At 44.5% G+C, this 16,900-nt stretch overlaps 1 protein-coding gene across 1 annotated transcript in view; it reads left to right on the forward strand.

Annotated features, from left to right (window-relative positions):
* LOC147748185 (riboflavin-binding protein-like) overlaps positions 1-16,900 on the forward strand; it is a 128,102-nt gene that overhangs the window by 102,324 nt on the left and 8,878 nt on the right. Inside the window, exon 4 of the mRNA XM_086959099.1 lies at positions 4,287-4,415. Within this exon, the coding sequence (XP_086815225.1) occupies positions 4,287-4,415 (129 nt within the window). The remainder of the gene's footprint in view (positions 1-4,286; positions 4,416-16,900) is intronic.

A 16,900-nucleotide genomic window follows, 5' to 3' on the forward strand; every position in this document is an offset into this window, starting at 1 on the left:
AAGGTTGCCACAGGTGCAGAGTATCACGCCTTTTGTTTGTGCAGCTCCTGTTGTCGCAGACTCCGGTCTCTTCTTGTGTCCTTTGTTGCAAGTCAGATCAGAACTGAGGATCTGGTGTCAGGGTTAGCCTTTAAATCCTAGATTTATGGGCATTAGGGCTGTGGGTGCAGGTGCCAATGGGCTACCAGACCCAGCAGCTAATCCACCCCTAAGCTGACCACATCCAGAATTGTGAGTCACCTTTTCTACCCCAAATCCTCTATTGTGCTACTTTAAAAAATGGTAGAAACATTTCTAAGCTGTATAGACCAGGTAGCCCACCCTAGATGTGTGGCTAGGCCCCTGGGAATATGCATCTCCTGAATACCTAATTTTCCCGCCTGCCTGTGTGTAAATGTGTCTGGGGGAAGGCTGTTTCCTCCTTTGGGAGACAGTCTGGTTGCATATAACAGGTGGTGAAGGCTTTGAAGTGCACCACCTTGATGTTCCACTGTCAGGGAGGGAGGTTTGACCTCCTTCTCGTCCAAGCTATTGTTTGACTCCTGGGTGAGTTCAAACCTCCTGTCAGGGGGACAGATTCCTGTCTTGGCTGCAGCAGCTGTGGGCTGGCAGCCAGACAACAGGAAAGGCTGGGGCAACCAGGTGGGCAACCTCTAAGGTAGCCATCTGGGTGCATGAAATATCATCTTCAAAACACGATTTGAGTTAGGAATGATGAGGCACGTTGTTTGATACCAAAATGACATATTTCGGCTGAACCATAATTGAGCTGGTGACCTCAAGTGTACCCTGGTGCCAGCCCATGTTATCCTATTTACTGATTATCACTTATAGTAGCCTTAAATGGTAAAGACCACTATAAGGACATGTAAGCTTGAACTGATATGTCCTCGCCTTTAATATTATGCACCCTGCCTCCTGGGTTTAGGAGGCCTCCCTTAGGGGTGACTGACATATAATAAAAATAGTGCATTGACTTTGCCACACATGGTGGGGGGTAAAGTTGAGTTCTAGTAGTTTGCACCACTCCTGGAGTATGCAATGGCAGGCCTGCTATCATCCATTTACATGGGTCATGCAAAGAATGCTGTGACTCCTGTAACACCCTTGCCTGGGGTACCACTGGTACTTTATACTAGGGACTTATGAGAGCGTTAAAGTCCTTTCCAACTAGGGTTGCCAATTCACATGTATCAGTGTTAAGGAGAGAGCCCTGGCCCTGGGGCCTTGGAAGGAGCATCAAGTGCACTTTCAGAGTCATAACCATCACTATTGGAGTAAAAAGTGGGAGGGTGACCATACAAAAGGGCCCTTTCCTACTGATGGCATTCCAGCATCTAGAAATAGACTTCTAGAGACAATTACTGTCACCAGGGCTGTTTGAGTACTATGAAAAGCTCTAAGGCCAGGCTTTGAGGGGTCCAGAAGAGGATGGTCCTCCAAGTAGGATGAAAGTTGTTTATTCACATAGAATTCAAGAACCTTGCACAAGATAGGAAAGAGTGAAAAGGCAGAACATTTGCAGGCTCTTTTGAGTCAGCGTCAGGTTTCTCTAGAATGGGTGTGACTTGTGCAGATTTCCACTCCAGTGGCACAACAGCTGAGGTTAACAATACATTAAATAAGGAAGTGATGGTAGGTGTGGGTAAAGTAGACAGAGCAGTCATTAGATAAGGAGGACAGAGATCAGCAGGTGAACCTGATTTAACTTTGATCAATAGTTCTGACACCTGCACGTGATTGATAGGCTCAAACCTATTAAGCACTGCTAAAGAATCCCAGGAGAGAGGATTTTTTTTTAACACACAGATCAGTGAAGGGTAAATAGGTGGTAAAAAAAAATCTGATATATTTTTGCCTCAAAATGATTCACCAGGGTATCACATAAAATTTGAGAAGCTGGAATAAATATGGTGCAAAAAGTGGCTTGGTAAATTCAGTTAGTACCTTTAACAGTTCTTTAGCAGAATTTCCAGCTTGGTTAATCCTGCTGATGGTATAAAGTCTTAGCATACGCACTCCCTGATGTTACTATGGTATGTCCCTAAGGCTAATTTGTATCTCTTTTTATCAGCGGTGGACTTCGAGGCACAACATCCTCGTTCTAATCTTCTACAGCTCGTCTTTTCATGCCTCAATTCAACTGAATACCATGTGGCATTATGTCTGATGGTCTTAGGAGAGCTCTGTTTAAAAGCGACACCTATATCTAGCGGGCTACAGAAATAGTCTTGAAAAATGGTTAAAGCAGAATTTATATCTGGAGTGTTTTCTAGATTTGGAGCACAAAAGGCTGGTTCAAAAAACACTGGAAGGAACTGCTTCCAAGGTCTCATCGTAATACAGCCAATCTTTTTGGCTTTAGGTGAATACCCGTAACCAGAATCTGGAAACTGATGGATAACTGATTGGTCCATATGAAGAGCTCTGGGGAGTCAATGTGGAGGTGCTGGGAGTTAGTAAAGACGAGGCCCAATGTATGGCCAGCCATTCGGGTAGGACCAACAACCTTCTGATGTAAAGCTATCATTTCGAGATTAGTCAATAGGAGGGAAATGTTAGTGTCAGAGACAATTTCTGTGTGATAATAAAGTCTCTCACAAGAGGAAATTGTCCATGACAAGCACATGAGGTGCTAAATGTTCTGCTAGTTTGTGGCTAAAGTCCTTCTTAGAGCCAGAAGGGCAGCACACTAGAGCACCCTTCCAGAGATCACAGTGAGTGGTTTCTAACTTGAAAACACATAACTTAATTCGATCAAAAAGAAGAGAATCGATAATCACCTTCAAAGAGTCCAGGAAAGCTGTAACAGTGGCATAACCAAACATGAAGGGTCTCCCGTGCAAGATATGCTAAGGGGACCCCTCAGTATGGGTAAGCCTGGGGACCCCCACACTGCGGGGGCCTTTGTCACGCCCCTGAGATATAGCAACTCAACATCCCTTCATGGTTTCTGTATCAAGTCTAACACACTTATATTTGTCAGGAAGCGCAATAGGAATACAAGTAAGAGCCAATCGGTGCAGCCAGGAGTCAGTGACAAATCCAATGTCAGGTTGTAAAGAAGTGCAAACATACCACATCTCTGTCGCATGCTAAGGGATGGACCTTGTGTTACAGTAAAGTCCTTTTAGTGTAAGAGATTCACTAGAGAGTTCAACATATGATTCGTTCAGGAAATCTTGAGTCCTGGGAAGAGAGGTCTTTACTTCAGATGCCCGCACAGATTCTAGGTTAGGGCCTTCCCTTTCACTAGTTGACCAGGTCGCAATGTTGGTAATGCAAGAAACTCCACATTCATGACATGAAACTGGGGAGCACATTGAAGATAGTATGGGCCAGATGCATCAAAGGGTTTTGCCCATTCTGTGTCTATGGTAAAATGTGTTCATGCATATGGCCCTATATGCGGGACTGCCAGGTCATTAAGCTTTTTAAGCTCATTATTAGTAAAGCAAATCATAGAGGGGGTCATACCTCAATGGTAAAAGGTGCAGGGTCCCTGCGGCCTGGCGGCTTTCGGGCGCAGACAGTCTTGCCTTTGGCACACTTTTGGCGCACATCTGCGCCTGTATGGCATTATATAGGGAGCAGACACTGACCAGAGAACCACTGGACCTCTAAACGACCTCAAATGGTGGTCGCTGCATTCCAACCTAATATTGAATAAAGTAAAGCCTTTAGCTCCCTCTCCGCAAACAGTGACAACCAGGGCGGACCGGAGAGCTAAAGGAAAGGTAAATGCAACAAAGTCTGTGAGCGTGTAGTAATCCCAGGTCCTATAAGATGAGTTCTCCTATCTTCCAAGCCTTACTTAAGGTGAGGGGTATGGTATCTGTTGGTCTAAGTTGCCAAGGTTTATGCAGCTTTGCCTTTTGTTGGTCTACACTGTCATGGTGTACATAATGTCAAGTTTCTGGGAGTCAAAGCTGGCATGGTGTGTGCAGTGTACATTTTCTCAAGATTTAAGTTGCCAAGGGGCATGCAGTGTCAGCTTTTAGTGGGTCTCAGTAGGCAACGTGTATGCAGTATCAGGTTTCTTCAGGTCAAAGTTGGCATGGGTCAAGTGGTGTCCGATTTCTGCAAGTCTATTGTAGCTTAGTGTGTACAGTTCAGGTTTCTTGGGTATAATCTATGGGACTACAATGGATTGATGTATGTATTGTTATAGGCTTCATGGTGGCTGCCAATTCTTTATCTCCCTGTTGGGGCACAAGTTATATGCCCATTTGGATTACTGAAGCTGTGCCCTATTTATACAACCAAATCTTCTCTCCATCACACAGGTGCGAAGGTTTCCTAAGGCGCGTCGAATGCTTCTATCGTTGCTCACCCCAGGCGGCCCGCTGGCCACACCCACAACGCCCGACAGCCATCATGGGTGTACCACTGTGCCTGCACTTCTGTGATGAATGGTGAGTACCTAGGAAGGCAGAGGCCATCCAAAAAGGGAGATTCAAGAGGGGTTTCTGGGATTGCCCAGGGCCTGAGGTTAAAATCTTTAACCTCTGGTGCTTGATACTAAACCATAGACAGCTCCAGACATTATTGGGTCAACTGAATATGAAGCTAACCTCATTACAATACAAATACATAGAGAGCCTGGCACGCCATTGTGCCAAATAAATATGCAGCTCACACTACTCTGCCAATTGCATAAGCAGCTCATAACATCACTGTGCCACAAATGTAAACACTTTAATACTCCAGTCCTATATCCCTGGCTCTTTCCCAAACAATTAAGAGCAAGTCGCTTGCCTCGTCTTTTTTATTGTAGTTCCTGCATCTTTCGGGTGGTAGCTGTGGAGGAAGGACTGACTTCTACGTGCATGGTGCATTGTATAGAGGGAAATATTAAAAAAGCGATATCCCGTCTCCGCGCCTCGGTGGGATTTTGGACGACGCTACCACTTTCGACCATGGGTAGAATCGCAATTTCTAAAATGGTCATGCTCCCCCGCATGCTCTACTTCTTTATTAATCTACCGGTAATTCTGCCACAGTCTATCTTTGACACCCTCAATTTGTCCTAACCTCTCTGATCTGGGGGGCGGGAAGACGACGGATTGGACTCCGTAAGCTACAGCTGGCAACCAGGGCCGGGGGGCTGGGTGCCCCAGACTTTAGAGGCTACTACTATGCCAGCCAACTTCAATGGCTATCCTACTGGACGGCAGGACGGAACCTGCACAAAATAAATTTTACGACTGACAGACTGAGGCGAGGAGAGCTGCATGCCCTGCTACTCCCGAAGAGCTGCATACCTGCGGAGTGCCACCCTCTCCTGCGCACAGCTCTGAGTTGCTGGCGGAAAGCTTTAGCATATTTGTCCCCAGCTGAGGCGTATGCAGCTAACATTCCTCTGCTGGGTGTTCCGACGCCACAAGGCAGGCTCACGGACAGAGCGCTTCGACCATGGCGTGAGGCGGGCGTGGAAAGGGTTGGGGACTTTTTCGGGGATAACCACCTTCTTACTCATGAGGTCTTTGTACAGGCCACTGGTGCCCCCCCCCCCCGCCCAGACTATACCAATTACATGCCGCTGTCACACGCTACATACAACACAGATGGGCACCCCAACGCCTACAACCCCCACAACATGACCTAGTACACTTATTGTACTACATGGGACCAGGAGAACACCTAGTGAGATGGTTGTACACGGGGGTCAGGGCGCATGCAGCAGTCTCACTCACCGCGCTTCTGCAGACATGGGAACATGGCACGGGCCAAGAGCTGTCTGAAAAGGATTGGGCCACGATACTAGAACATCCCAGGCGGGTATCTCGCAATGTCCGATTTAGATTTATACAAGGGATGATTTTACACAGGGCATACCTGACCCCTATGAGGATCCATAAAATGTTCCCGAATTCTCCCCATAATTGTCCGCGCTGTGGTAAGGAACAGGCCGGGTTCCTACATATGTTGTGGTTATGCCCACGTCTTTGGGAGTACTGGCTGGGGGTGTGCCGGACATTGCGGATGGTTACCAACCTGCCGGTACCGGAGGAGGCGCTGTACTGTCTGTTGGGACTGCGCAGAAGGCCTAAGGTACTGAGGGCCCAATTGAAACTATTGGACCTGGCACTCAGGACAATTACAATGAGATGGAAGTCCCCTAGATCGCCTGGGATACACCTCTGGCAGGCGGAAGTACTTAAATGGGGAAGGGCGGACGGGACATCACTTAGGAGGGAGGAAACGCGTGGTCTCCGGAAATTCCCCATCTCCCAGGAGTGGGAGGCTATGCTCATTACATTGGAGAGTGAGGACCTGACTCAGGGTGCGGGTGCCGGGTCGGTGACCTAGACGGGAGGAGTCACACGGAACATAGCGAGTGAAGGTGTGCCCCAGTTTTTCTCACACCATAACTATACTACCCCAAGATGCAACATACACTGCTGCATACATCAGCCGAATGCGTCCGATCACACTTTAGATGGAGAATTGATCTACCGCCGGGAGATGGGAATTTCAGGTACGCCAGAGGGTGGGGGGAGGTGGGTGGGTGAAGGGATGTTTGGACAATACCTCTGTATAATCTCATGACGCTGATATCTGACAGTACAGTATATTGCTAATGTTGATGTCTCTTATTAGTTCAAATGTACCGACAAGTTGGGGAACTGCATGGGGTGAAAATATAAAACACCAGCTGATATGTTGACACAGTGTAATATAAGGTGCAATGTCAGATCCTGCAGCTGTGAATAAAGTTTTTCACACTAAAAAAATGGTGCATAGTGCAAATGTAAACCTTCCTTAGAGTTGCATATGGAAGCTCCCCTTGGGAATCCTGGAATATGTAATTTGTGGTCTCAGTCTAATGGTTAAAGGTTCAGATAACAATCCTCTGTCTGATATAACATGGATATGTACTACATTAATATTTGATAACACTCGACAAAAAGTAAAAATGCACTATGGAGGAGATGCAACAATTGCTCTGATATTTCTAGACACTCAAGGTCATAAAGGTGCACTTTCAATCCTTTATCCTAGACACAATACAGATCGCTCATAAAAGCTGCGAGGTGAAAATCTTTACCCATTAGTTACTTGTCCCCCATTCCACCTCATCAATCAGGCCTCTTTCGTGTGCACCTAGAGTTCCAACACTGAGCAAAATATGGCAACGAAGCACTCAGAATAACAGTATTGCAATAAAGTTCAGTAGACAAATGTAGTTAGGCTTATCACAAAGCTATATTTTGGTCCGCAGAGAAACCAAGAGGAGTAAGTTGTTCCCACAGCTAACACTTGTTTGGTTCTAATAGACCTTTTCAAGACCTTTGTTGAACATGTCTGAATTCACACCTATGATTTTCAATAATAAAATTGGGTCCAAAAGTACAGGGCCTTGGAAAAAATATGGGTAGTGGATACTGTCAGACAAATGGTCTTTATTATTCAGGTAAAAACTGATGTGTTAAAAAAGCCCAGATACCACTTGTGTGTAAGTGAAGGAGTTCCTCATGGACCACGAATGGAAAGAGCAGCATCGCATACACTCAGAAGATATGGGCCTATTATAGCCCATTTATCTTCCTGGCACTTGCTACTTGCCTTGAAGCAGCAGATGCAGAGACACTTGTGTTTTTGAGGCTATTGCATTGGCCTGATCAACATGGTACAATGGACTCCTTCACTTTGTTCAGGTAGACGGGCTGGCGACTGGAACAGAGAGAGGAAACCAGTTGCAAAACCGTGTTTTTCCATGGCTGTGTAGATCCCAGGTAGCCACACCTCTAGGGTGGGCTGCCAAACTCTTCAAAGCTAAGGAATGGTTCAGAAATAGTGGGCAGAATAGTGCACTGTGGGATTGCTAGATGCCACACATAGCTGGAAGTCGTCATAAGGCTGTAGCGATCCTGGTAGCCCATTGGCTAGTGACCGCATCACTCCCAAGGCACTTTCTGGGCATAAATATAGCATATTGAACCTCAGATCCCAGTAGAGACTGCTTGAATGACCAGGTAACTGTGTCCAAATACTCCACATTGGCTCCCCTGACCTTCTACTTGTCGAAATTGGACGCTCACTCCAGGCCAGAGTAGTCAAACACAACTCTTTAAAAAATTTCGAAAGTTTCCAAACGTAACAGTTACCAGTGCTTGGTTGCTCTTTGGACTTAAAAGCTGAGATGTTTTTGTTACCTAAAAATCTATATCTCTAGAACCCTTCGGTGGATTTGGTTAATCCTGGTAACTAAAAATTCATAAACATATACTCTATCTTTATAAATTAATGTCAGATTTCATTTGTGTTATATTACTTTCTTATTCTGTTGTTTGATGCTTCCAAATGCTTTACACTAGTTCCTTTGTTTAAACCTTGTTGCTCGAAGCCACAGCTACCCAGGTTTGAGCAAGAGGTTTACAAATGAGCGTGACTGGACCACAGACTGTTTTGTGAGTGTATTACACAGTGAGGTCTCACAACTAGAACATATAATACACCTCATCCTCATAGGAAACAAGAGAAGGAACACCGCTTGGTTGCGACATACCCTCCAATCAGACTGAAGCCTGTCTATAGTAAGAAAACAGGAAAAGGAAATGACATCCAACATCGCACGACAGGAAACACACAGGAATAACAAATCCAGAAAAGAATCAAGGGAAAAACAGCCATAGTGGAAAAGGGAAAAAACAGGAACAAATACCTGAACCAGACTATGTGCATAGCAGCTTTAAAAGGCAGTTGCAAATGATTGGTATTTTGGAGCAAGGAGCAACAGAATGGAGCCCAGGTGCACAAGTAAAGGAAGCCCCAGGTGAGTGCAAGTGTTTCCTGGGACCCAGTAACAGAGGAACCGAGCATGGGACTACGATTCTTGGGACACCTAAGTGGCTGAGACCCCCTGATTGCAGCAGTATACACCCTCTAGAGCCCCAGGCTTAGAAGGAAAGGTCAGAAACACTGACAAACCAACCTAGACTGAAAAGGCAGGAACCCAAAGTCACTGACAAACCAACCTAGACTGAAAAGGCAGGAACCCAAAGTCACTGACTAGCCGGACAGCCCTTCTAGTGAATAAAGAACTGTAAGCAGCATCTGCAAATATAGGAAACACAGATCTCATTAACTTTGTACCCAAGTTTTTCATCTGCTAATACCGTGGATGGGAGGAGAATGCAGATGAAAAGTCTAAGGCACAAATGGCTTCATATGGGAGACATGAAAAGGAGGGTGAATCTTCCCAGTGTTAGGAAGACGAAGCTAAAAGGCAGCAGGAATGATTTTTTGGTTATTACAAAGGGACCAAAAAAAGAAATCAAGGGTAAACCCGTACTGGTATTTTTCTAGTGGGCAAGAATCTGGAATACATCCAAACCTTCTCTCCCACCTTAAGGTTTTGGATCGATCTTCTTAATTTATTGGTTCTAGCCTTCACAGCAGTTTTACAATCTTGTAAATTCTGGGCAAACACTTTTCTTTCAGAGTCAAGACTATATAGGCAGTAGCAGCTGGCGGGGCGCGAAGGGGGGATATAAAAAAAGGAAACTTACTTCCTCACGTCTCTCCACTTCGTCCCTCGTAGTCGTCGCCGGAAGAGGAAGTAGACAGGCTCCCCTGACCAATAACAACGCTGCAATGCAGCGTTGTGATTGGTCTGAGCGCCATGGTTCGGCGCTCAGATGGGAAATGGGGGCCTGGGCAGCCTGCATGGAGAACATACAAAGTGTGCATGACTAATGTCCGGCCTGAGCGGGCCACCACTCCTTCCCCTACTCTGAGAGCAGAGCAGCCACTCCCCGCAAAGACGCAGGAACAAATACAATTATAACAATATCCATTTTTTTCCATTTTATTTTTCCTTCATTTCAACTTCTAAAAGCAGCGGGGCGACACTCCTCCATCTCAGTAGAGGAGCGACGACTGTCTATAGGAAATCAGTTGCAACGGGTACAAGAGGAGTGGACGATGGAGAAGATGGAAAGGAAAGAGGATGGGAACCCGGGAGACAATAGAATGTAGAAGTTTTGTAGCAGACTAAACAGAGTTGTTATGCGAAAACTGTGCTACGGTTAAATATTTTGCCTAGTTGTTTTCAGTGGCATCGCACAAACACCTCAGATACTGTTAAACACTCTGGTTGACCCTCCCATCGGTCCATTAGATTGCAGATGGTAACCTAAGGACAAAAGTTGATGGATGCCACAGATAGAGCAAATTTAGTGCCAAAACCTAAAAGCTGGAAATTTCCATGTCATCATGCTGGCAGAGAGAAGCCTTTTAAACAAAGAAAAGGGAGTCATTTTAGAAAAGAGGTCTACTGTGACCATGATCACTTTGTATTCTGCCGAAGGGGGCAAGTCCACAATCAGCGGAAATCATGTTGAACAAGCAAAGGCTGGGGAAAGCCAAAAGGCTCATTGTTAACTGCCTTGGATCCGCCACACATTTCACAGGATTCAACAGGAAGCTATACATCACTGTGAACAGTAGGCCACTAGGAGCAATGCAGGACTAGTTCCAAGGCTGACTTAACACTGTGATGACCTGCTACTCCAATATTGAGACCCAATCGCAGAATATTAGTTTGAAGGACCTTAGCAGGGATCAACAAGACCAGCTGGAAAAAATGTAGATTTTGGCGGTATGGCAAATGTACTTGACTCTGCAAAGCATCATTGTCTTCCAGAGAGATCTCTGCATGAGCATCTCTCACATGCTGTAAATGGACCTTCCCAGACAGACAACTTTATCAGGAAGCAAAAGGATAGGAGTCTCAGAATCCTCAACCAAATTGCCCTGTCTAGACAAAACATCGGCAGGAACGTTCTCTTTGCCAGGGAGGAGTAACATAGATATTGAGAAAGGAAATAGGCTCAGTGAGCTTGTCTGCTGTTTCTGCATAAACTAGAGGTTTTGATGGTCTGACCAAACCACAGGTTCAACTGTACCCATTAAAAGATGCCACCACTACATACAAACATACATGAGGGCCAAGAGCTTGTGCTCCAGAACTGAAAACTGTTGTTCACATGAATTAAGGACAATGGAGAAATAAAAAAATTAGGTTGCCTTCCTCCTGAAGTTGAAGTAGCACCACTCTAAAGTAAAAGTTAAAGCATCAGTAGCCACAATAAACATCCTAGATGGATCTGTGTGTCTGGAATAGAGGCTTGGATGAAAGCCTTGTGAGACTGACAAAGACTTCCTGGGCTTTAAGAGTCCAAGAAACATGTTTAGTTAGTTCTCCTTTTTTAAAGTGGCGGCTGCACTGCAACTCATGTTAGCTACGTTCTTTATGAACTGTCTATAAAAGCCAGTTGTTTGAAAATGGGTTATTGGTAGTGGTAAATGTAGGTCTGCCACTGGCAATAAGGCCACTAACACATGATAGGACTCAGCATAGGTCTTAGAAAATTATTCCTATGCTCAACCCTTGGTAGCGGGGCTGCGAGCAGACAGGCTAAACTTCAAAGACAGGTATGTAAAGCATTCAATAACACAATTTCAGTAAATAATTAAGACACAACACAAAATAAAAATCCAACACCAATTTATAAAAATAGGTAATATTTTTATCTTTTACATGACACCAAAACGAAAAACTCCTCATCAGTAACTCCTCTTAGGTATGACCACATCCTGTAGAGTGTGGCATTAATTTGTCCCAGAGTGCATCAAATCTTCCAAATCCATAATGGCTGATTTTCCAGCAAGGAGGTAAGAGCTGGCTAAACACCCTCCTTGGGATGGCTTATTTCCATATAGACTCTCCCCCTACCATCTACACATACATCGCTAAAGCCTTGCCCTGACTCTGGGCCAAAAGTGTAAAAGTGTAACTGACACCCAGGCCTCCCCTCTGCCTTTGAAGAGCATGGTTTACAACTCCACCCCCTGGCCTGGCATTCCTATGGACAAGCACACTGCCCTCCCAGCAGAGTGGTTAACCCCAGGGGCTCTTTATCACCTCTTCAAAGCAGCCTGGCTAAACCACTTAACTCTGACCAATCAGGGCAGACCACTGGAAGGGTGAATTTGGACTTACAAACAAGAAAGTCTTATAACTTCTGGTATGTACACTTTAGGAGAAATTCAACAATATGATATTGTTGGATTTACTACTACCATTCTGGGAAGTCTTTGAATGGTCAGTCTAGTCCTCTCCTATCAATAATTATTAATCAATAACTTCCTACCATATTAACCTATGTAACAGGGGATTTGAAATGGGAAAAATGACTTGGGCCAGTCTTCTAGCACCAGGGCTTATAAAAACATATTTTATTAGTATTTCCCTAATTTTTACAGGACCCCCACCCCCTGTACAACTAGGGGAGACCTTAGGGGTTCTGAATCCGTAGAAATATTGCAAATTCTCCTTTTACTGTGCTCCTAGGATCAAAGTCGAATTTGAGCAGCACTTGACCACAATGTGGGGATTGAAATGGGAAATGTCACTTTACCCAGGCATATAAAAACTCATTTTATAAGAGTGTACCTTATAGATAACTGACCCACCAATCATGGGATACCTAGGGGAGAACCTGGAGGTCCCTAATATGCCAAAACATTGTATGTTTTCCATTATTTAGTGCCCCTACCACCAAAGTCGAGTTTAGGCATAATTTACTTTTTCAAAGCAATCCTGGCACCCAGGGCTGTTTTAAAACTGACCTCGGGCTTCAGCAGTGCACACATGCAAGTGCTGAAAAAACTGCTAGCCTCTAAACTGCCTTGCCCCAGGGTACTAGGGACTTCTAGGTAGTTTCAAGCCCCTACCCTATTATATACTAGGGGCTTATGGGGTAGGTCATGCCAATTACAGGAGTACCCCACCATACCTTAGTGTACCCTAGTGTATGTTAGGTGTTTTAACTGTATTCTAATGTGTTCCTTTCAGCTTAGCACTGGCCCTGGGCCTGGTTAGTCAGAGCCCAGGGTCAGTCATAATCAGTTACCACCAGCATCAGTCAGAAAAAAGTTGGGGGTTGCCCAGGGCACAGGATGACTTTGCAACACCAGTCCTAAGAAACTCTAGGTCTCCTTGATGGACGTACATGCCTGCAAGTGCAAGATGGCAGAGATCTTAAGAGGGTCCATGAAGTATCGCCTCTAAGAGAGGTGATGCTACAAATACTCCACTTCTGTTCTCTCGAACTCGCACTTCTCTGCTGTACAGGATAGATGATTATCCCTAGGACGTAGAAGGATGGAATAAACATAGATTTGATGTTCAGGAAGGAAAGCAGAGAAGATCAGGATGTCGTCTTGGTACAGCACAAGAAACTGGTTCAGTATGTTAGAGAATATGATATTAATCAATCTCTAAAAAACTACTTGAGCATGTGTTAGCTCAAAGGGTAAGAATCAATATTCATAGCCAAAAGGCAGTCTTTCACTCATCACCTTTCTTTATCTGGCGCAGATGGTAAACTCCATAGAGGACTAACTTTGTGAAATATTTATCACTCTGAACGGACTCAAGGATGTCCTTGATGAATGGAAGCAGGTAAAAGTCCTCAATGGCGACCTTATTCAATCTGTGGTACTTGAGGCAAAGTCCTCAATGGTGACCTTTATTCAGTCTGTGGTACTTGATGCAATTTCTTAGGTCTTAGGACATCTCTGGGAAGAACAATAGAGGAGTTCCAGGAGGGGGATGTCGACCTGACAATTAGGCCTTTCCAAAGGTTGTCATCCAAATATTTTCTCGAAACGCGCTTCTCGAGCTAGAAAAATAGAATAGATTCGGCCATAGGGAATTATGGCTCCTGGGACTGTAGTGATGGCACAATTCAAATTCCTATGTGGATACAGTGACACAATGTGGAGGGAGTGAAACAGAAGAAGGCTTCTGAAGCACATCAAGAAATATTGATAAGCCATAGGAATGAGCAAGGTCTGGGCTAGGGTGGAATAAGATTGTTTTTCAGAAAGTGCTTGTACCAGTGGAGCCTAATAACTCCCATCTGAATAACAATTGCCTCTACAAAACTGGGAGAAAAGAGAGACAATGTCAGTTTATTTGAAGCTCAGTGGCATAGTTCAGAAACTTGATTAGATCAAAGGCAACCATCTCTTTATGATTGACCAAAGACACTGAAAGGAGAACAGTGATGGAGGTCACCAGATCTAACATCAATGGAAATCCATCATTTGTTTGTACATGATCCGGAGATAACTTCTTCCTGACTGGAATTTCGAGTCTCTGGGCGCAGCTCAAGTCCCGAAATCAAGTACATTCTGGAGCCCCCAAAATCTAAAAAGCTGGAACAGAGATGGACTTGCTTGAAGAATGTAATCCAATATGAACAAGTGTGAACTGGACCCACTGGAGGAGTTAAAACTTTAAGGAGAGTAGAATCTTCTGCCCCTTTTTCCTTTACCAATAATAAAATCTGTCATTCTCCCTGTGGCCTGAAAGTTGAACAGTACAGTCACGCAGAAGGTGATTTGGGCTTACACAACAGACACTGCATGCTTCACTTATGTCGTTGATCCCTCTCGGTGTTAGACAATGGTCTTCTAGTTGACCCAAGCTGAACTGGTTCGTCAGACGTCAGATGAAGGGTTAGTAGGCTCAGTCCGCCTAAAATCTGGGGTAAGAGGAGTAGAAGTGAAACTCTGTTTTTTCCATTCTCCTTTCTTTAAGTCTGCGTTCAATCAGAACTTGATCCAGTATTTCAGCAAATGAGAAAGCCTTGGGAACTATTGCCAGCTCATCCTTTAACTGCTCTTTTAACCCTCTCCAGAATAAGGCCATCTAAGTGCGTTCCATCCAGGTTTTTTTAGCGGCAAGATCATGACACTTTCTACAATATGACAGTACGTCAGAATTTCTCCTGGGACAGTCCACATAAGGCGTCCCCTGCATAAGTTTCACGGTTGGTTTCTCAGACATCATCTTGAAGTTAGCCAAGAAATTGCCACAATTGTTTAAACAAGGGGGTTCTGTGACAACTAAAGGAATTGTCCAAACCACAACTGCACCGGTCAAGGAACCAAACAGACACCCCACTTTGGCTCTGTCAGAGGAAAATTGTCCAGGATGAAAGGCAAATAAAACCACCAGGCCATCCAAAACTCCTTATCTCAAAGGATCGCTAAAATACTTAGAAGTTGAACAATGATGGCAGGAAGGTCACAAAACCTGGAACAGACTGCTTCGTGACATGCACCATTCTCAGTCCTTAACTGGTCCAATTCCCGAGTTTGTAGATGAAAGACAGCGGCCCAGTTTATACCAGGATCCATACCGAAAACAGTCAGATTCTTTAGGCGTCCTAAACTGTTCAAGACTGCACGCTTACCTATAATCCCACCCGGGTCTTCTGCTGTTCATTGTACAGATGACTGTTTCCGGAAGCCCACATGTGAAAACACATATGTGGTAGGCAAGTGCCCTCGAGAAGGTTCCACCTTCTCTGAATGAAAAAGCCAACGTCGCACGACAAGAAACACAAAGGAATGGGAAAACCAGAAAGGCATCAAGGAAGAACCAGCTATCATGGACAAGGGAAAGAAACAGGATCACAAACCTGAATCGGACAAATTGTTGGGCAGCTTTAAGAGGCAGCTCTGGAAGGTGGTTGCCATTTTGGAGATGGAGCCCAGAAGCACAAGGGAAGGCAGCCCCAGGTGAGTGAAGCTCACAGCCCACCCATGCGGGCGGCTTAATGTGGTGTTTCTGGGGACCCAGGAACCGTGGAACCACACATGGTACCACGATACTCGGATGTCCAGGTGATTGAGATACCACAGTTGCGACAAGGGAAGATTTTTCAATATGGCTCTAGAATGTTAGCTACAAAATCTGAGTAAAGAATTCGTACTTGTTGGTTTATTATATTACACTCTAAAGTACCCATTCATTGCTGTAATTCACAGATCCAAAAAGTCCAAACTCTGCTAATGGTAACAGTAGAGTGGAGTTGCAGATCTATGGTGTTCAGTAATTTGATTAAGTGCCGGGCATCTGCACGTTGCCTCTCCAAATTACCATCACAACATCAATTTAACACAATTTACCACAAATATATGTCTTTCATGAAGGGACCTGAGCCTGATTAGACAGTGTTTTGTCACAAAACAGTGTGAAAAGATTAGGTAGACTAAGACCCTCGAACTGTCAAAGGTTGTGCCCTTGTTCTAGTAACACTCCTTCTTAAACAAAGTTCTTTTATGTTCATGACAAAGCTAATTTTTGTAATGTGCCTTCAATCAGCTGATCTTACTAACTCTTCAATTAGGGTGGCCTTGTGAGGCTGTTACTGCGGATTGTTTCTACAGTGAGGATTATCAGGATTTCCTTAGTTGAATTAAAAGCTAAATCCTTAATTAGATTCAGCCCGTTCTTGGTATTCTTTAGATATGATGGCATTCGTTCTACGACAGAATGTAAGAATGATTGCAAAAATGTGACAGAGGTTCCAAATTGAGCTGTTTCTTAAGACAGCCAGGCGTCCAAGTGGTGATTGCCTATTCTTTTGTATGTTTGTTAGTGTGTAGAAATATTGCATAACCAGATTACCCGATCTTAAAAAGCCAGCGTCAACTGGAAAAAGTTGTTACAATTCCCTAAAGAAGTGGCTATTAAGGCAATTTTCACCTCATCCAGCTTAAAATATACTACATTGAATTTAATACACAAGTGCACTGTTGTTCAAATATGTAGAGTACGGGAGGACATGTGTTTAAGAAAGTTTGGACAAAAGGGTACCTTTTTCGCCATACACTATGGGACTGCCCCAAACTCCAAATTTCCGGGGGGGGGTACAAAAATTGGAGGATGTCACAGGAGTGTCTACTGAAGCACATGCTCAATTAGTACTATTGTCAATATAGAGGGAATCCAAGGTAACATCCCATAAAAGATTGCAGATTAATCTAGGGTGTTTGCTGGCAAGAAGGGAAATTGCACAAAACTGGGGTAGCA

This window comes from Lissotriton vulgaris, chromosome 1_1 (assembly GCF_964263255.1).
Source record: "Lissotriton vulgaris chromosome 1_1, aLisVul1.2, whole genome shotgun sequence".
Taxonomy (NCBI): domain Eukaryota; kingdom Metazoa; phylum Chordata; class Amphibia; order Caudata; family Salamandridae; genus Lissotriton; species Lissotriton vulgaris.